General features: G+C 37.1%; 1 protein-coding gene across 5 annotated transcripts in view; it reads right to left on the bottom strand.

Moving 5' to 3' along the window:
- furina (furin (paired basic amino acid cleaving enzyme) a) overlaps positions 1–22,723 on the bottom strand; it is a 74,354-nt gene that overhangs the window by 36,820 nt on the left and 14,811 nt on the right. For all 5 annotated transcript variants that reach the window (XM_041991393.1, XM_041991401.1, XM_041991428.1 and 2 more), the window contains exon 3: positions 2,540–2,638. In XM_041991393.1, coding sequence (XP_041847327.1) covers positions 2,540–2,638 — 99 coding nt within the window. The remainder of the gene's footprint in view (positions 1–2,539; positions 2,639–22,723) is intronic.

The raw sequence follows: 22,723 nt of genomic DNA, 5'->3' as shown, positions 1-22,723 counted from the left end.
CCGTCCGTCTATGAGATCTGGCAGAGATCCAGGTGGTTTTGTAAGTAATTAGACACTCTTCAAAGAGAGTTTATTTAGCTTTTTATTGAGGCTTCGTCTAAACTGGTTTAAAACTGCACATATTCTATTAATTAAAAATGGATTTATTTAAAAAATTATTTTAAGGTATAATTGCTGATTTCCTTCCAAAGAACTATGTAGCTTATGAAAATGAGTCAGTTTTTTTTCATAATCTTCCCACTTAAAAGCTTTGATCGCACAGTTAATTGCAGCATAGTTACATAAATGTATTGATGTTCATGTAGGAGAGAGCCAAGGGATTAGCAGAACTTGCAAATACTACAGAATTGGCAAACTGGCCCTGATTTACTAAATAAGAGAATAAAGCAAAATATGGCCAACTACTGCAAAGTTCACTTGACTCTTCTTGAACAGACAGGAGGACCAGAATCTGTTACGGTCCACTTTCTCTGAGGTGCAGGGGGAAAAAAGGAATTCAACAACAGGAAATGGAGCTGCAATGTTAAAGGAAATCCCAGAGAGGGAGGCGGACCGCTTCTAAAATGCTCACAAACAAACCCAGCAGAAGCTATTCTCAGTGTGCACCTGCACAAAGCAGATGCACTGTAGTGCCAGTTTTTACCTTAAGGCAGGTTTTGTTATGCTTTTTAAGTTTGGAGTATTTTGGCTTCAAAAAAATCTCTGCAGGCATACAGATTTATATAGAAATTTGTCAAAATTATTGTAAATACCCTTTAGTTTCTATCTTTAATTAAATAACTGGACTCACTTAAAAGTGTTAATATCAATTCCAGAGATCACAGATAGAAAAAGGGGTTACATGGTAGGAAATTTGGCAAAATTGTATACATTTTTCCCCGTTAGGCAAAATCTTTAGAAAAGGGGTAAAAATATAGCCTAAGTACTAAAGATGGCTAAAGTCAGATGATCATTATTACAGTCATTTCAGAAATGCTTTTCCACTGTAACCAAATGTGCTCTGGGTATGCTAGCTGTCAGAAGCACCCAGTGTACTTGCCTAAATGTTCTCCAAAAGCTGCAGCTTTGTTAGCCAATGACCCGTGGAGCAGCACGCAAAATAACAGCCAGCACATTCACTTAATATTTTAAAAGCTGAAAGTAACTGTCAGAGGCTTCAATGGCTGTCCCCAGGCTTTTAAAAGTGTCTCGTTTGTCTTTGTTTAAGTATCATTCATTAGTTATTTTCTCATGAGTGAAAATTACAATTTTTCATTTTGCTAAAGATTAGAAATTACCTGAACACAGTCCATACTTTTGTCTTTAAAAAACTAATCTAATGTTAAACCTGGAAACTGTTTTATAGGGAAGAACAGAAATTATAAACTAGTGTAGTCCAGCAGATATTTAGCTGTTTTTTTTTCTTTAAATAGGTCTTTGCAGCATGAATAATTAGTCATTTACTGCATCAAAGGAAAATCTCAGGCGGTAAAGAAAGGTTGCTCACTAATTTGTGGTTTATTCCCAGCTCCTCCTTTCACAGCAATGCTAGGGGCAAGTTACTGAACTGTAAAACATCTGTAAAATGACCAGCTATAAGACTTTCAGGAGCATTTATCATTTCAGAGTTCAGGTAAGATGAAAAGTAACATATCTGTGTATATCTCTTTCAAAACTTGCATGCAGTTTCCATTCCAGGCCAAAGTGAAGCGATAGCCTTTAATATGATGCCAATGTTCTAAAGCCACTCCACCAGGAGAAAATATTCACCAGCATCATCAACACAGAATTGTGGGAGTATTTGCTAGTCTGGATGTACCCGCCGTCAGTTCACATCCGTTCAGCAGTTTTGTTTTTTTAAGGGCCTCGTACATCTTAATGGGTTAAGTAAGCTGAAATATTTACAAAAACTACTTTCATTTGTAATTTTTTTTCCTTTTTCTTTTTGCAGTGATATAGTATCTATCTTGTTTGTACGCATTTGTTAGTATTAAGTATTAATAATAATTTCAGCAGTGAAGTTTTTAGGTTTTGTTATTGAAATTATGTAGATGAAGGCTTTTAAAAAAACATTCACAGCTATGAATTTTAATTTCACACACTTCCCTTCGTCTTTTTCTGTAAAGCGTCATTTTCACACTAACTTAAAAACACTGCTGAAAAACAGAAAATACAGAAATGCTTGTTTTTAAATTAGATTAGTCGAGGAGGAACGCATCCATCTAAGGAGCATTTGCAGAGAAGCACACACTCTGCTTCAGACACTTAGATTAAAACTACAAGAGCACCTTTATATGTTTTTAACCATCTGAAACAGTCAGTATAAAAGGAAGATGAAACATGAAGTTTAAGGTTTTGGCTTTTTGTCCCTGAGGGTGTGAGCTTTTTGTGTATTGTGTTGTTCTTGTTCTTTCATTTTAACTCTCCTGCTGTGCAGCTACTGGCCTGGCCAAATGAAACATTAACCCCCAAAATATCAAATTAGAAAATAAATAAAAATAATCATTATAAGATATTAAATATTTTAAATGACTTAAAAATGATAAAATAAACTTCTTACCTTAGGATCTTTTTGTAGACGGACTTGTGTCCCCCTGTGATCTGACAGCGATCTCTTTGCCACTGTGCGATGACGGAAGTGATAATAATCACCAAATACCTGGAAAGATAAGATATGATCAGTTATCACATAACCTCATTCAAAACTGTCTCGCTATCATCTGATGTTACCTCAACAAACTGTTGCTTTAGAGAAGTATAACATGACTCAAACTGCACTAGCTGTGCAGTATCAAAGCTATTTTAACAATCATCATTTTTTACTACTACTTTATTTTTACTTCAATAACTCTAAGTCCCATATATAATTTTCTCTAAAAACAACTTTTCATCTTTTTCTGTAGTCTGTGGTCTGTGGTCAAGTTTGGGCTGCCAGTAACCAGTCAGACCAGTAAGGTTTCATCATTTACTTGAATCAACAGATGTCTATAGTTCCTTTGGATTGCTTAGCTCATTCCAACAGTCCTACACATTTATGGCATGACCCCATGAGTGACATATTACCCATGACCTGTAACCCTCTGCGGTCAGTCAATTACAGTATAAATGAAAGGTATAAATAACCAAGCATGAGGATACAAACTACAGGGAGTAAACCTATTATTATTTGACATACTGAAATTTAACCATCCATTAATAAATTAAATTACAAACTAAATACTGCTGGTTATAGCCTTTTAAATGTGAGGGTTAGCCAACTTCTTTTCCTAATTGCCTCCTGATCTAATGGCTGTCCAAAATTTACCATTATAAGCCAACTAACTGGATTTAAAAGTCAAGCATTCACACTTCTACCAGGGTACTGCGATGCTGTTAATGTCTTCATATCTTCTTAGCTGTTGATTAATGATTTCATTAAAGAGAAACTGGGGACACTGCAGTAAGATTGGCCTTATCAGTCAGTCAAAATTAAGACTGCACACACTGTGTTAAAAAAAAAAAAAAAAAAAAAAAACTAAGCATACATATATGCATTTTTTGTCTCACTAGGATGTTTCATGTCTCAGCACAGGTTGTTGTAGCGCTAAAGGTACTGCAGTGAGCACTGCAACATTCCTTTGGTCTAAAAGAGGGACAGCTCAGTCCCCTGCAATGTTCCCTGCTCCCATTTAATCACAGTAAACAGGCCGATTCCAGTGAGGCTGACACAAAAGGACCCAGCACACAAAGCAGGTGGACAATAGGGAAGCAATAACCAAGAGGGAGGACACACTTTATAGTTATACTCAACTCAGACACCACCAAAACCACAAGCATGTGCGTGTGCACGTCTGCGCATAGGTAAAGCCATTAACGAATGAGACCAAAGTAAAATACTGGATACAAAAAGGAATAAGGCACTGGCTGAGCTGACTGTCCTTTTCTTGAAAAAGAAAGAATAAAGTAATGGTAGTGTTAAAAAAAGGGGGGGGGGGGGGGGTAAAACACCCTTAAAAGTAGGGTTGGGTTCAAAATCAATTAATCGGTTTTATTCTATTCAAGTTAAATAAATCCAGTATCGATTCATTAAACTTGGGAGATCGTCGTTTTTTTTTTTTTTTTTTTTTTTTAAATGTCCTCATTTCCGGTAACGTGACCCTACTCTTGCGTGATTTACCAAGGCTAGGCGAGATCTTAGCATATATTCATAAAACTGGTTTCTCTAGTGGTGAGAATTTTTGCAGTAAATCAGTGTGTTTTGTCCCTTTAGTCTTTTCCAGTCAGTTCAGACAGAATATGGAAGATAAGGTGTTTTTCATGTTCTCCTTAATGGTTATAAAAATATTTGTATGTTAGTATGCTAGTCAATTTGTAATCAAACACAGAGAATATTGCTGAGAGAAACATTTGTTGATGGATAAAGTTGCTTAAATCCCTTAAGCTTGTCGCGCATGCTAACCACTATATACTACTACTACTACTATTTATAGATGTTAACCTTAAGGTAATCTAAATTTTTATACATTTTGATGTTTAATGTTACGTGATTTTACTGAGACAATGAATGTATTTCCATTGAGATACTTATGTATTTTCTATATGTTTGCTTAGTTTCACAGTTTTTTTAAATAAAAGTTTCAAAACGGGTTCAGTCTCGGATCTGCCAGCTGTTGCACCAGGCTAGATTACACCACACACATGCAAGCGGCAGCAGAATATATACATAACATTACTTATAATCGCTTATGTTTAATGGCATCAATGCAGAATCGTTCACGACTGCATCACATTGCATTGTATAAATGATTAAATTCAAAAACCCAAATGGTCAGTTGTTAATGTGTTTTGAAAGACAACCTATCGCAGTCCAAAATAAACATTTATTACCCTGTCTATATATCTGATATGATATCCCAACAACAACACAGGGGCAATGGTAGCAACACAGTAGGTAAAAAATTTGTTAATTATTTGCAGGCTGACATTTTCTTTTGGTAATAGACATTATGAGTATAATGAATTACTAAAATACATATTGCTGTGTATCTCACATTGTATACACAAGAAAAGGTAGTTTCATTAACACAACAGATTCCTACATCTTGAAAATATTAAATAATCACATCTTAAAATGAATGGATCATACACATGGAACAAACTACAAAAGTCACTAGGCTGGTACAAACAGTGGGACAGCAGACTGTTCTCTGATAAAAACGTTAGCATTATTCAATGATCAGACATACAAAAACAAGGGTCAACCACTCTTAAAAACAGCTCATCCGTTACAAACATATGCAGACACACACACTTGCCTCACTTGACAAAATTAAGCCCATTCAACTGCCCCTAAATGTGTACCCTGCAGCTCAATCATCATGTGGCAATCAGCAACACCACTTAGTAGCTTAGGTTTTCGACAATCCAATCCCAAGACAACATTGTTTCTGTGGAGTTTCACAGCTTTCCACTGGAAAAAAGGTCATTTACGACAAGCCCATTTAGATGGAAAAATTATGTGGAAACAGAAAGATCAGGTCTTGGAGGTGGCCATTACTGATTAGATAAGCTGGGCGCTGATAGAGCACAACAGGCTGCTCAATGTGAAGCCTGTTACCAAAGTGAGGCATTAATCCATCAACCTCATTAAAATGCACAGTAACAGACAGTGGAAAATTACTGTCTGCTAGTTTGTTTGCGTGTTTGATCCCTCCTGGACTGCCAAATTTACCTTGTGGGAAAGCACTTATCAAAAGGTCTGATGTCTCATCTCTAGTGACTGTTGACACAATTATGATTTACAAAGAATCAAACAATGTCTGGTAACAAGCTGTGAAAGGGGTTTGGGGCCGCAAGTAGAATAGAAAGCTGTCGTCTGTGTGGGCCTGGGAAAATTAAGCCAATGGATTTTGAAAATTTCCCTTGAGCAGGTCATCAGTGCAGTTCATCCACAAACCCATCAAATATTTCCATTAAGTTTTGACTGCATTTAATTCAGAAGCCTCAATGCTTTGCCAGTGTATTAGTGAGTTGAGATAAATGGAAAAAATAAGCATTGCAGTCAAAAATGTAACAGCGTCTTAAAATAGTTCAGCAACTTGTTTACATAATGAAGCTGGTGTCTAATTACTTACTTACTGTGGTAAATGGGTAGGACAGACGGCACACATCACCACTGTGGTAGCCGAACATAACAAGCAGTTTCTTTTTAACAATAATTTAAAAAAAAAAAAAAAAAAAGAAGAAGAAAGAAAAAAAAACATGGTACAACAGCCCAAGCTGCCCCACACACCTGAAACGGGTTTGCCCAGCTGTCCTTCCTCATTACACGTTCTCTCCACATTGTTTTCCCCTTTAATTATTTGTCCTACAGCACTCAAATCTGTCTCTCCTTACTCATTAACCTTTAGTTTTATTTGGCATCTAGGTTATGTATGAACTTAATAAGAACATAAGCCAGTTGCAACAGTTTCTATTGAATTTAAGTAACCTTTTTTAACTTTGAGTGGATAAAGCACAGCTTGATTTACATTCTTTTGCTGCAGAAATGGGTATACACGTGGCCAAAGTGATGGTCAGTATGATGAAAACACATAAAACAAACAGGAACAAACTATTAGATTTATGAAACCTTATAAGGAAAATTTAAACTTTCATTTTTATCAACAGGCTACTGGCCCCATTCCTCCACTGTTTTTGTAGAGTAAATGCAGTTTATCATTCCTGGAATAGTCCTCCATTTGCCTCAGCTGTTGTGAATAAGTTAGTTTAGTTTATTTTATGGTGTTGACAAAAGCAAGCTGATTCAACACATGGTGAAATACTGGTCATTTCAGTGTGGGCAACAGGCAGAATAAACCATTAACTTAAATATCCACAGAGGCTTCAAAAGAAAGACATTTAGTACATTTAGTATGTACATTAACTTGCTGGGGTTGTACATGACCTACTGTTTGTTACTGTTCATCTGAATAATCCAAATTGAATCTTTTTCCTTTTTTTAAGACCTCGTCTTATTCTGTTGAGGCTGTCTTAAAAAATATTTGGGAAATTAGTGGCAATACACAAGACTAATTCCTGTGTAAAAATGAATCAAACCTCATTCATTTTAATGGTTTTTCTTTCACAATTTATTATTGCATGTGCACTTACAAAAGCAAATATTTAATATTTGAATAACCTTGCCCTGCTGAAAGTTAAATTACTAGAAGTTGCACCTCTTCCCTTACAAGTATTTTTCTATTATCTAGACTGATAAGAGATGTAAAAAAAAGACTTTATGGGAATTTTTTGGGTTATTATTTAAGAGTGTTATGTGTCTTTATGACTTTAAAATATAAAACTAAATAACACTATGCCTCAGATTGCAGCTGTTGCTATAACGGAGAAATGAGAAAAATTCATGCCTAGTTGAAAACATCTTACACAATAAAAATTACATGTGACAAAAGTTTGGAATAACATACAGCCAAAGTCAAAAAGAATTATTTTCAGCAAAAAACATAAGGAAACCTTCACCAGGCCACCACCACAGCGTCTGATCTCAACACCATGGAATCACTAGACGACAACACAGTTTAAACCTACAGAAGAAAATAGTAGCGCTCAAACCAAAGAGCACAACAATTTTGGTTGTTTCAAAAACAAACAGTGGCGACATAGAATATTTATTTTTATCTTGGTGTGTTTTCCTGTAAAATATTCTACCTAATAAAAAACTGGGAAAATAAAGCAGAACAGAGATGGCTAGTCTCCCATCTACACGAGTTCAGGGTAAAGAAAGTGCCAACATTATGGCATGTAGTTCAATCATGTTAGCGCTGAGACAATGGAGTGCATCTACATGCGTGTCTGTGCTTTTCTGTGTGTATGCGTTTGTGCTGTGAGGTGATGGATCCACATATATGTGAGAACAGATCTGTGAGTCAAACCTGTTAAAAGGGGGGATTCTTTTTAATTGTTAGTTAAAGGTAGCCTGTGTAATTTAAGGAAACTTGTTGACAACGCTGGCCCAGCTTTAATAATGATACACTGTCAGATGATGTAATACTGGAAAACCTCGTCTTTAATTATTCATTAACTTGTGGGGACAAACGTCAATATTGTAGTCTGGCCTAAATTCAGAGTAATGCAATCAGAGTAAACTATTACTGGTTCTTGCGGTTTATTATGCACTAATAAAACATGAGAGGTAACTAGCTAAGAAAAAAAGATAATCATTATCAGTATATTGTATTCCTGTTCTTCTTATGTCTGTGCATTAATGAACGAGGGACATGATACAGCACCTCTGCCACTGCGGCACACCTCAACTTTATGGAGAAGACGAGAGTGAAAAGAATTTACAGTGTCATGGCACAGCTGCTGCAGGGCTCTTAGCTTATAGGTCAATGCGACCTGTTCTCAGATGACTGATGCTTCGTTGTGTCTTTATGGCGCTGCAAGTGTAGTCAGGGAAAGGCAACACAATTGAGCGGCTGCAAAAAATCTAACACCAAATAGCAATACTCTAGCTATGCAGAGCTTGTACAGACAATCATAATCAATTACAGAAAAGTCAATACATGTGAGAAGCAGATGCACAGCCACTTAATTCAACTGTGTTATGTTATACAGAGAAACAATAGTGCTTGTGTGCTGATAAGCCAGGTCATGGAGACTTTCCCTTTTGTAATTTTAATTTACAATTTATTCACTCAGGGGGTTCTCACAAGTTTACTGTGTATGTTTGTCAAAAGGGAGAGTAATGACAAGGAAAGAACAGCCTGAACCCTGTGGCCTATGACTTAAAATGATAATTTCCCACTAGGCCAGAAAGACTCATTGTGTCATTATCATATGACAACTTCATCCTCAGGACGGAGCTGGATGTAAACTCAAAGGATTAGTTTGTCCTTAGAAGAGACACAACTTAAAGTTGCTGTGGTGAAAGGCTTTGAGTGATTCTTCTGACCTCATCCTAAAAAGTATGTTTCAAAAGGTTCTCCCAACGCAGCAAAATGCCTTAAGATGTGGTCGGAGGGAAACTATTCAAAATAACTAAAATTAATTGATTCATCCAGTGTCTCCATTGCGGTTTGTAATCTAAAAGTTTGACGTGTAAAAGTTAGCCACTTTCAGTAAATTTGTTTTAACACTTCAAACAGTTTAGCATATCTTTAAACTTTGTGTCATAGACTTTTAAAACAGTGGACAGTTACGACTATTTGCCTTAAAATAACTGAAACATTAAGACGTGTAGCAAGAGAATATTGATAAAGACAAAAGTGTTAACAGACTGTCTCTTCCTTTACTCAGTATAAATGACACCATCTAAACTAAATAGAGACAAACAAAATTCTTACCTATCATATGGAAACTGTTGAAAAACTACTTACTTGCCCAACTTAAATGTAGTTTTTAATGAATGATTAGAATTCACTTCATATTTCACTAAAACAAAGTAGAACAGATCAAATTGAAGAAAAATAAAAACAATTTCCTCTATTTGGAAATTTAGTTGCTAAGGGTTGTGATGAATAACAAACAGTGTGCCTTACTCTATGAATTATATTCATCCATGCAGCAGTGGAACTGTTTTTAACACAGCCTTCTGCTTTCATTAATATACAACTATGCTTGTTTTTTTAGTAATCAGCTCAATGCCTTTGCACACTGTACAGTCTAACCTATTGTCCTCTGGCTCAAGTGGTCCTCAAAAGAGAGTCGATAGTGGTTAGGTTTTCAGATGCTAATAAAAGCACATCAGTTTTCCTGATACTGGATTTTTTTTAATAAATCCAGACTGCAAAGTCTTCTCAAACACTCTGCATGTTGACATTTATTCACCTTTATTTCCATGATTTGAAAAACTTTGTTTTGCACAATAATAAAAGTCTCAAATGTTTAGAAATGTCTCTTTACAGCTCTGACACATTTTGTCCTGCACTGTTTATAGTGCAAGATGTGTTGTCGGGACTATGACCACCAACAACACATCTCACGCTTCAGAGGATCTGAACAGTAACCCTACTTATATAACTCATTTCACTGTTACAGATTTTTTTTATGTTAATCTGCTGAAATCTAAAGATGTTCTTTGTTAAAGTCAAAGGTAAAAACTGAATTGGTATCATTCTAACCTTCAAACACTCCAACACAAATGAAGGGGGAATTATCAAGAGGAATCAGTGCAGCAGAACTTCCAACATGCTGGATCTCTTATCACTCTTCTGCAATGTATCCGACAGCCGGAAGCAACAACTTTTCATGATCAGTCTGCTGGAAATCAAAGGTCATCCCATTAGAGTCATATTAACAGTTGAGAGATGATCTCTCCAAGCACGTCGTTGTCTCTCATGCAGATGCCTTGATGAGCTCATTCTCATTAGTGGACTGTGTCCATCGCTGGTTACCAAGAAAAGTGTGTGTGTGTGTGTGTGTGTGTGTGTGTGTGTGTGTTGTGGTTGTGGGATTGCTGGGGGGTTATGGGGTGTCTGGCATAGAAAGACAGCTCAGCTGAAATGAAGGAAATTGGAGAGGGACAGGGAGGAAGCAGGTTTTTAATCACAAGGGAGGCAGCTTTATCACTGGGAGAGCAGACTGTATGATTGCTTCTGACACTATGGGATACACTAAATCTAATCTGAGGTTTAAATCTGTATTAAGCCATACAGCAAAACTTACCAGTATGTAATTCAAAAGGGGGAAATGTGCCATTTAAACCTGGAGATACTGGGGAGACATTTAGCAGTTTCTGGATTCTATATTCTAACTAGGGATGCACTGATCCGATACTGGCTCGGTATTGGTACAGATACTGAAGAAAATTTTTGATTGGGTGTCGGTGACAATGAGCTCGGTCCATAGGTGCGGATCTATTTAGTGTCATTCTATGCAGTGTGCACTTTGTGTGACATTATGTGTTAATGATGCGCCACGCGCAGGCGCTCTTGTTTTCAAAGTGAAGCGAGCGAAAGGATAAGCCATCTGGAACTTTTTCACACTACCTCAACCAACACCTTAAACACATTCTACATGCAAAACCTGCGCAGTGAATGTTCAGAGAAGCTAGAGAAATCTGCAGGTCACTGAGTGGTATGTGTGTGAAATACCACTCAATTGGGACTGATTTATTTAGTTTTATTATTATTCTTTTTTTTTTTTAAACCAAGCTAGTGAAGCTATTGTTTTACTCAGCAGCTTTTGTAATTGATGTTTAATTTCAGGGCTTAAAGTGTCTCCGGATTGCAGAGAGTTTGCACCAAAAAAGAAAAAAAAAAGACTATTTAATTAATTTGCGCTAATGTGGACTATTGTCACGTTATGTTCGTCTACCAATGGTGTGACATAAACGCAGCTGTGCTCTAAAACACATAACAAACCAATCAAAAGTTGAGCAGGGCCTTGGAGAACATGTGGTTGAGAGATCCAGCTGCAGTTTAAATCTACACTAGATCACAGATTGATACGATAGAGCAGAGACGTTTATAAAACTACGATCAAACTACGGTACGTCAGTTTTATGGGTGGAATGGAGGGTAAATTAGTGAAGCCTGGTTATTCAGGACATATTTTCCAACACACGCTCCCTGCCTATCTAATAGTGGGAGTGTGCACGTGGATATGTCTTTGCACATCGAGGCGGAGGAGAATTGGGAACATGTGACCATGTAGAGTCAGCGGACATGCCATCATTTAACTAAGATAGATAACAATAATAAAACTAAGGTAAATAAGTCATTTCTATTTGCACAATTGCACTAAACTATCGTAAAGAAGATGAATTCTTTTCATTTTGAATATTCCTAATTGAACTGACTGAACCATTTCAAAGAGGTTTTGTTATTGTTTATTTGTACAAGTTTGACCAAAGTAGTCAAGCTATTTTATTTTGTTTATTTATATATTTTTTTCAGTTTTAGGACTTTATTATTATTCATTGGGTGTTATACTCCTACTTGCACTGACTGAAACAGGAGAAGTTTTGTTATATTTTTACATGTTTGACCAAGCTTGTGAAACTTATTTAAGATTGTTTACTGTTAAAAGGATCTTCTTTAGCTGTCTTCAAAGTGGAACAAGCTAGTCCTCCTGAGGTCCATACAAAAGATTGTTGAAGTTTATTTAAGATTGCTGTACCGGTGCACAGTTGTTAAATAATTAACTCAGTACATTCTTTCCAAAACTTAGGAAAGAAATTTTTAAGTCAAGTGTGGTGTAACCTTGCACAAAAGAAAGATCTCAGTCTTATCCACACAATGAGACATAATTTGTTAGGTAATTCAGCGCTGTTTTTCTATATTGGTATTGGAAGTGAAAAAAAGTGGATTGTGCATCCCTAATTCTCACTTCCCAATATATTGTCTACATATTGTCAAGGATGGCTTAAATAATCACTTTGGGGGATGTCATGAGAGATTTTTAAAGACAGTTTAGCAAGTGTATATAAAATATGTTTGGCAGCTATATGAAAACGGTTGCAGGTGCTGTGTGTATATTCTAAGCAAAAAGGCCAAACACAGCACAGTCCTAATTTCAGAGGCGGGGATAATTTCTTTTCCCACCATTTCTTCTTGCTAACTGTCTCATGATATACACACACCAACATGCACACAGCCATTGAATAAGGAGCAATAGGCGACTGCCAGTGGGACAGGAGCTAATAAGATTTGACTCTGCCGTCTAATTCTATCTACCTATTTTAATCTTAGAGCAAAGAAAGAGCACTGCTACTGGACAGACATGCCAAACAGATTCTTCCCATCCCACTAGGGGACCACTGAGGCCATTTGAGAAAGCTGCACTCTTAATTTACCACCAACTCTCCACCTAAAACATTTCCATCACTGTCCTTTCTGTCCACAGAGGACCCACTACTTCTGTCTCTGCACTCACCACACCACCACAGGTAGCGGAGACCTCAGCACTTCAATTTAATGGACTGTCATGTGGATCTCCAAAAGTGCACAGTGGCAGCACTTTGAGGGTGACTTTGAGAAAAATAGTGAAGACATCTTGCTTCCATATTGTCAGGAAGACTTTTTGTACAGGCCTTTTTAGACGCACCCCTTTTGTCTATTAATAAAGCTGCAATGTGTCAGAGCCATGGTTGAAAGGACACCCTAGTGGTTTTCTGGAAGATGTTGTATTGAAAAAAGTGGTGTCATGAAACTCTGACATGTAGAGAGGCAACTTTTTTTTTTTTTTACTGCTAACATTTATTGGCAGCATGTTTTGTATAATTACAAATCACAACTTCATTAGGATTCATTGTGCTACTCTTCTTCATATTGATGAGTGAAAATGGGCAAAATACAACCCACAAAAGAGAAAAAAAAAAAAAGAAAGAAAAGAAAATCCACAACAGACGGAAGAGGGGAAGCACTCCAAGGCTTTTTGTTATGGTTTCCATGGAGATCAGCTAGGGTTAAGTGTGGTTTAGAAAATGGGATATCTTGTAAGACAGCTAGAGAAGAAGAAGATAGTGAATAAGTACTTGCTTCTGTAGGGTAAAAAATGAAAGAGAGAGAAAACATATGGCATCAATGAAATATGCTTCTTATGTGGAAGATTTTACTCTATAAAGCAAAACAATCTTTATTGTTCCCAATATTCTTTTACAACTAAAAGGGCCTTTTCAAAACAATAAGTAGACATAACTTTTAACAGTGTGGATTGATGATGATGAAATACATGGTAAGTATATCATTCTGCTGACAGTGCAGTCATTAATTATCTGTAGAGTCATTGTCTGAGGAAACACTACAAGTTGAGGATTTTTGCTTTGATAATGGTATCACAAATATGCTAATTTAGACAAAGTCTTCCAGCTGCTCAGACGACAGATTGAATCTGATGCTATGACGTGTACCTGGTGCCTCACTGGCTACTTTAAAACACACAGACATGCACTTTCTTGTAACCCACGAGTAAGCATACACTAGAGCCAAAACCATTCTCCAAATATCTGGTATAGATTAATTTGTTTTTCATGCCATTCACCAGAATTAAAGTTTACCATAAATGAGCTGCACCACAGGTGTGAACAGTACCAGGAAACAGCAACAGACCATTTCTGAAAGCGCTTTCGATATTTATCTGTTCAAAGAAACCAGAGGACATCCTGTAAGCAAAAGGATCATTTCCCAGATACATCTCTTCAATATTAAAAGGCAAAGCATGTTACACCAAAGTCTTGTGTAACACATAATGGCTGGCAGGATAAGATAAGGAATTTGTGGAAACTCGTCCATGTTTGAAGGAAGATAAATAACCGCAGAACACTGGGTCTGTTCTTTTTCTTATCACCACGGCATAATCCAGCTAAAAATGATGACGGTTGACTTTAGCAGGAGAGAAAATATTTGGCAGTGAAAGTAGGCATCACCTTAAAAAGGCTTGGATCTGTCAGAATGCTTTATTCTGTCAATCATTTCCAGAGGAAAATAAAAATAAAAAAGTGACACAATGAACAAATATCTACCAGAACTAAGCTTCTGGTTAATGCACAGCCAGGAATCCGATATATTCTGCAACTCCAATTATGTATACATCTTTTAAAGACTGGATTGTTTTTGTCATTACTTAACCCAACAGATTTTACATCAACCACATGATTGAGGTGGGCTTTAATTCTTTCAGTGACAGATCTGAGTGGGCCGTCCTGAGTGGCAAAGCCTTTAAGGGACATTGTGTAACATTCTCTGTTGTTTACTGGCCAAAATCATTGTCTGTATTTATATATGTGTTATCAGTGGTGTATTATGACCTCCACTAATGATCTGACACACTCTCGTAAGCAAAGAATTTTAGATTTGTTTATATATATGGCAGGTAAGACAGTAGGAAAGCGCCATGACGGTCTGCCATCTAGAAGCTACAGCCGCTGACAAGGGACAAAAAGCAATGCAGGACGAGAAGATGAATGAGAGGGTTTTACTACCCCTTGGAACTTTGAAAATCTGTCAACATCCCCAGGTGGAAGGAGCTCAAGTAGTAGAAAGATTTTAAAAGGGATGTTGAAGTTGCCAGTTTTCTCCTCGACAAGTAAGTCTACGGTACTGCCTAAATTAGCCTAAAGCGAACTTTTTTCCATTTAGTTGTGTTAGACAGTGTAGCTTGTTACCATCAGGAGCATAACAGTAGATCCTGCTAACATGCACCAGCCTCGTTTACAGTTTGCAGTTTACAATATTTGTGAAATCACGAACCTCTTCACCTGAATGAACAGTCCATGAACTATCAGATGATATGCCTTCATCTGTGTTGACGACAATACAATACAATACAATACAATACGTGTTTGAGAAAGTGAGATGCTAGAATGCAATATACGTTAGTATGCAATACATGATTCTAAGGTTAAATGTAAGTAAATGTTACACAATTACCTTTAAAAAGTTTCAGATGAATTAGACAAAATGGCTTTATCCATCCTTTACATACAATCTATGCTTTAAAGAAGAGCTTTAAGATGTGGAAACAGATGAGTAAATACATTATAAGGTTTAGCATCACAGATTAAATCCAGACTGTAAAGTGTGCTGTGCATTTTATAGCTTCATAATAATGATCTATGTTTATTAGTGTGGTACTATTAATCACAGTGAGGGTGAATGAAAACGCTGTCAGCGCCAACTGATTGGAAGCCAAATTAGCTGGGCGCAGGGAGCCCAAGAAATTGGGCTATCATAGTTATTTTTCTATTAACTCTATAGTAACACTGAAGTCATGTGCAGACTGTGTCCAGGTTGAGCCACCATTGCTACAATACAGGCAATTATGCTTCATAAGTCTTGATATAAACTTGATCTATTAATTCAGGAGTGTGAATGTCAATCAGTGAAATTTTTCAAAATTTCTATTCCTTTGGCACTTTGAACAAATAAGCACTTCAAATAATTCAGCATGAAGATATGTTGAGTGGAGCCACTACACAGAATTATTCATCGTAGACAGCAACTTGCAGCAAAACAACTCTGGTCTCATCTACATTATGGAAATGAAAAGCAGTCACTGCCTTGTCAAGGAACATTAAACTCGTATGACATGACTGCCTTTATTTCAGCAACCTGTCAAATAAAGCTGCACTTGGTCTGGCATGGAAATGATATCAATCAGCACTCGTTCCAGAGAACGGAGAGTGTACAGACATTAAGAAGTGTATTGCCTTGCATATTATATACAATATTGGCACAGAAAAAATCACAACCAAGCCCAACAGCAATAGTTTTAAGCAACACCAGAGTGTGTAGAAAGCTGTGTGTGCCAGATGAATTACCAAAAGCAATTATAAGCATAGCATGCTTATTTACTTAACTTCAACATCACACTACAAGTTTCTCAAAATATACATTAAGTGTGCATCTAGGAAATTAACAGTTTTTATTATATATTTTGTGGCTCATCAATCAAACAGTCTGAGGAGATTTTTTTCTTTTTTTTTTTTTTAAATAGAAGGACTGAATTTCTCATCCATGCGAGCATTTATATTGAGCTTTTTTACTGTTTGGGAGAAGCTGAGCACCTGGCCTAACGTGGTCAATTAAAATTTATTAATGTTAATTTTCTCAGCAGTTTCAGCATAATTCCCTGCCATCAACTTCCTTGAATGGTTAGTTCTTGTACTTTTATCAGTTTTCTGTGCTCACAATATCAATGCAGTGAAAAAGGTACCGCATAAGACTATATTAAACACTAGAACAGCAGCACAACAGACCTGCTGAATGAGTTCTAATGAAGCATGACGAGCACCTCACTGTCTTTGTGGACAGACTGTCAGCCAGTTCTTGATCCCAACCTTCTTCTGGATTATCAACTCACAGCAGGCATGAATGAAAAGAGCAGAGCTGTGCATAACTCAGTAGCTACATCCAGGCATCGACCTTACAGCAACATCAATTCATACTGCAGATACTTTACTTCTCCCAGACAGAGGCATGATTGACGCAGCATCAATACAATGCAAAGACACATAACTGAAACTCAAATTGAAATTAAAAGCTGAACTCCTACCCCTGCACAATTACATTATATTCACAATATACCACTGTATACAAAAACAAAGCACTTTACTGAAATTAAATGAAACAGAAAGCATGTCCTTTAAATTATGAGGTTAAGCCAGCTTAACAGCTGTGTGTTAAGGTGGAGCTAGCATAACATGATCACAGTCAACACTGTAAGCTATGATGCAGTTGACATAAACCTCTGCGAACGTGAATCAATCTAGATCGCTCTGGCTGTAAAGATACCATAAAAATATGACATAAACCGAAAATTCTTTTAATTGACGCTGGCAGAAAATATAAACACACTGCTTAACAGCTGTTTCTTATTTTAGTAATTGTATTTACATCAGATGTAAATACAATTCATGCACCAGTTATGAGCTAAAATCATTATTGATTAAAGTAATACAAAGAAAGTGAATTTAATCCCTTAGCACTTAGCCCTTATTTAGAACTTACTTAGAAGTTATTAGCACTTATTTTATGACAAATCCAGCAGATAATACCATATTTGGAGTTTAATCTGGTTTGTATTTAAACAGAAAAATAAGCCCTTATATCTGGAGTAGTATTAACTATTCTTGTACTCAGTACAGAAAAACAAAAAAGATGAAAGGTTGCCAGCAGACCTGAGTCTGAACAAGATCAGTCACTTGGTTGGCTATCAGGAATGTGACATTGGTCTCTTTTCCTACTGCGTCTTCCACATGGGCTCAATAAAAACTCTGTATTTGTCTGCCCTGTGGTGGCATTTCAGGTTACAACACGGGGGAGCACATGCTTCTCTTTTTGAGTCCAGTCCGGTTTGAGGTTCTGAGCATTACTCTGTCCAGCTGCCTACCACATCTGCTAGATTCAGCGTTCTGGAGGGTCAAACCACACTGCTGCATGGTGGCTGGGACAATGGCAGGAAAGTTGGCCACAACCATTTCCTTGAATCCTTAACAACACTGTCAGCACGACCGTCTGTCTGGCATTTTATTTATGTGACTGAATTGCTCCACCTGGTTTTAATCCACATTTGGTTAGCTTTGGTCTGTATTCTATATTTATGTTTTTTTTAAGTTTTGGCTTGTTCTGTAAAGCAATTCTGCTTGAAAAGTGTTAAGAAAATTAAAGTTGAGCACCCTTGTGTAGAATGTAGAATATGTACATTTTAACATATTCCCTTATTAAAGTACCTGACAGAATTTGGAAAATAGTCATGCAAGCCATTAGCTCCTGGTTTCTGGTAATGTCTTTCTCAATGAGTAAATGACGAGCCAAAAAAAAAAAAAAAAAGGCATATTTCCTGTACCTTCATAAAAACAAGTTACACCAGTGTCTGTACTTACTGTAAGTTGGGACAACAAGGAAGATGGAAAATATTGCCCAACATAGATGAACAAGCCAAACTGTTGCCAAATAAGGATAATAAAAAGGTTCAGGCTGTGTTATGTGCATATGTTGGAAAGGGGGGGGGGGGTATGATACCACTAGTATTATAGGTCTGGAAAGCAGTGGGAGGCCGTGACTAAACACTGAACACACTTGTTGGGAAGAGTCCCTCGGAGCACAGCTCAGCACAGGACGCAGCTATTTCCAACACACCATAATTGCAGCTCTCTTGGTTTACTTTGTGCTCTGGAAAGATGAGGGACAGCAGCACTAAGACTCAGGGAAATCTGGGAACTGGAGTATCTCCACACAGACCAAAGGGGAAAGCGAACTGAATTAGTCTGGACCACTGCCCTGAGAATGAGCCACTGAGGCTGACCAGCTACAGCCCTCACCACAGTATCCTGTCCAAAACATTGGTAGAATTCCCTAAGCTGAAAGAGGTTTCAGAGAAACAGGTCCCACCAGATGAACACTTGACATAAAACAACCTCTTCATTGTTTACTGCATAGTTGGTTTCCAACATATTCCTGAAAACGCAGCAGGAATCTTAACTTTTCTGTATTGTAGCCTGTTTTAACAGAAGCTATCACTGACTGTGGTTCAGCAGCACATCTTGGTTTTGTACTGCAGTTACAATGCAGTGCAGCAAAATAATATTTAGCAGTGACAAATGTGCTTAAAAAAATGACAGAAATGTAGTAAAAAACAAAAGCTTTAAATAAACATAACCCTTCAGTAAACCTTGCAGTGAGGATGCTCTTGGGACTAATTTCTTAATTGTTATAATAAATTAGTCATGGCACTCTGCAGACATTTGTTACACCAATAAGGCACTTAATCAGTAAATTTGGATACAGAAACTGTGTGCATTTCCTCAGCTGTCAAGACCCAGATATGCATATAAAAGTATTATTCCCAATCCAACAACTCAGCAGCAAACTCCCACAGTTAAAAACCAAACAAAGAAATCATCCAATTTAGTCAGCATGGCTTCAGTCAGCAAAACCATCATAGACAATAAAGCAGTTTGCAGGCATGCAGGGATTCAATTTCACCAACATCTGATGAGGTGAGGGGCTGGGAAGGGATGCAACTCACTGATGCAAAGCTTGCATCAGCAATAAAATATTCATGAACACTTGAACACCCACAAAAACAACTGATGCTGTACACAGTTGTGATAAATTCTACTTCCTTTGCAACATGGATAGATGACCTAGAAAAAAAGTCCTGTCATTTAGAGCTAGTCATCCAGATTTTAAAATATCCAATTTTAAAAGGAGATTCCATAAAAAAATGGAGACCTGACGAGCCTGTCACATCAATAAATCAGAGGATATAACAAGCCAGAAGGATAAACCCGCCATTTGAAAAGGAAATCAGAACATACAAACTGTATCTTGAGCATTTATGTATGATTTCTGCCAACAAACAATAAGAAACTATGTCCATAATGTATGAAAATATCTTCATAAGTAATCTCTGCTACACAACTGAAGCACCCAACAGCTCCAACTGTTACAACTTTACAACTTGGCAGCTCCTGTTGCAGCCACAAAAAAAAAAAAAAACTCTGCAGCCGTCATAATAAAGCTCCACCCAAATGTTGCACTCTTCCTGCACTGCTGCCTCCATTAGTCTTGTTACAGGCTTTTTAAGATTGAGCTCAATGTTTTCTTTGTAAAAAGGCTTATCAGATCTGAGCCTTTACCAGTTTCAGATTCCACCACCAGCAACTGCTCCACCTTCCAGGTCAGCTCGCGTGCACATTTCTACAACATGAAGGAGGAAGGTTGGGTCGAAAGGCTTGGTTAGTAAAGAGCAGCCTGCCCTTGTCAAGTGTTCCATGACATGAGATACGAGCCAAAACCAAACAGATCACTTACCTCTAACCCATCTAACACAACATGGCTTGCTTTAGCTGCCTGTACATTTATTTAATTGTTGAACAGAGCATGAGTCAAATAAATTCATTTAGCCAACATAATGCTTTTCAGAAACAAATGTTTACACCTGGAACTGCCTACAATCAAAGTCTTATCTTATGGCTGCTGCTGGTCCAAATGAGTACTTTGTTTTTCCTGAAGTGACTTCCTTCCTTGCACTGTTTTACGCATTTTACCACCCAGACTTCTAGAGAAAAAAGGATCAAACTTATACAGTGCCTACCCTTAAAACGCCCTCGTTCTCTTTGAAGATTTCAATAATTGGGAGCTCTAACTAATTACTATTCATAACCAGTCAGCATTATTAATTGTTGATAAATTTACTAATAAAGAAGTCATATGTAAAATCCCAAAAGAACCATGAATACATAAAAGAAACAAAGAATTTTTTTGCACTTCTGTTCTAACATTTTTCAAATACTTCTTCTCTCAGAATGTGCTTGCATGTACACACATGTGCGCTTGCTCATACTTAAAAGGTAGAGAGGTGCCTGTCCACGTATTTTCATCCCCCCTCTGCACATCTGGCTCTCGTTACCACTGCTGTGACCCGTGTGTGGTTATACTCCATCCCAGCCCCCCTCACTCCGCTGTGGGAGAGCAGAATAATGACTAAGTGCTGCTGGGCCTTTGCTGCTGAAGTTCCCAGGACCCCGGCATTATGGGTGGCTTGCTTCTATGCTCTAAGCCTTGAAATAATCTCCCACTGACAATTTTGTTCTTTATCATTTCATTTATGACTTTTGTTTATTTTAGGGGAATGACTGACCGAAGCATGAAGCTGACTTGCTCAGTCATTTATGCCATCTGCAGGATACATCTCCACAAAGACTGACTCCTGTGATGTTTCTGTCCCTTTGTCAAGATACTGGTCTTCTTCACTATGTGTCGCAACCCTGTCCGTTTTGACAAGATAAGCTTTATCAAGTTGACCTGATGAAATTTCTTTTATATAATAATTTAACCTAAAAAGTACAAAAAAATGAATAAATAAATAGTACAGGGTCACAAAAAGATAACAGTGTTTAAGCTGTAATGAAAATACTGGGGATGGCTGAGACACATTTTTAACAAGCTTTTTATATATCCCACATCTCAGATACTAGACATCATTTTTACTTCTATCCTTTGCTGGTAAAATTAATAAATAAATGGAATGCCTGTAATTACAAAAACCTACATTGAAATTTTGATATCTTGTTACATTATGTACATTAGGTCAACACAATATAGATGAAAAAAAGACGGCAAAATAATTCTGACATAAAAACTCAAATGGACCTAAAAGTAAGCCAAAGGCACTTCTCTAGTTGTACAACTTGTTTTACAGCTTTAAACAGAAGTGTATAGGTGAATATCTATCGAACTCCACAAAGCAGTTACTGGTGGATGATGACCAATTTATTGGAGTTCAGAATTCAACTTGTCAGGCTTAAACTTTGGTTTAGCTGAGATATTAAAAATTCTGGCATACAAGTTCCATCTACTTTGCTATCTTCAGACTGAACTGAACAATGTGTCTGGTTTATAAATAGATTTATTTTGACTTGAGCTGTTCACAAAAAGAAAAATCTTGCTCTCAGTACATTCAGGCCAATCCAGGAACTGCCTTGGAAATAAAGAGGTTGTTGATGTGTCATAATCATGCCCTAATTTTCCTGACAATGCTAGTACAGTACTGCAGCCCCTACTAGTAAAAACCCTGTAGCGTACTGAGATGTTCACCTTGTGTACCTCTGCAGATGCAATTGAATGTCTTTAGCCAAGACCTTCTCTAAATAAAAGTTCAGTGCTTCAAGGCATAACATCATGTGCTCAGCCCATGTTGTACTGGAAAATAAATAAAAACTCCCCAAACCATTTCTTGTTATTTTCACTTGTTCCAAACATAAAGGCAAGGTAAATTGCTATGAAGTTTTCATATTTATATAATTACAGTTTTGTACTTCTATCGCTCATCCACAAAATCATGTCGATTCACTAAATCAATTCCATTATTTTGTGATGAAAATGGATTAGGAATTAAATTTTTAGGTATATTGACTCCAATGTCCATCCTGTCAACACGGTCTTCAGCAGAGCAAACAGGATAAGTCAATCTCTGTGGTTCATTAACTTTTAAAGAAAAGCAGCAGCACTGAAATAAAGTGCAATCTGAGGGTACTTAGTTAGAGAAGCTGAAGCTCTGAATAAAGGGAAGCTACCACATCGACTTCAGCTCAAGGACAAAAACCAGAAGGGACCTAAGTTTCAGGAGAGAAGCAACACTCTGATCTCTGTCACTGATCAACCACAAAACCATACATTTCTCTTTAGACAAAAAAAAAACATCCTCTTAATGGGTCTCCTTTTACCCAACAAGGACCAAAAGCCAACAGTTCTGACAGTGAAATGATTTAGCAGCATTCATTAACAAACATCAAAGCAGTGCCGTCTCCAAGGGACAT

This window comes from Melanotaenia boesemani, chromosome 1 (genome assembly GCF_017639745.1).
Source record: "Melanotaenia boesemani isolate fMelBoe1 chromosome 1, fMelBoe1.pri, whole genome shotgun sequence".
Taxonomy (NCBI): Eukaryota; Metazoa; Chordata; class Actinopteri; order Atheriniformes; family Melanotaeniidae; genus Melanotaenia; species Melanotaenia boesemani.
The sequence above is the reverse complement of the archived record's forward strand: the minus strand, read 5'-3'. Positions and strand labels throughout refer to the sequence as shown.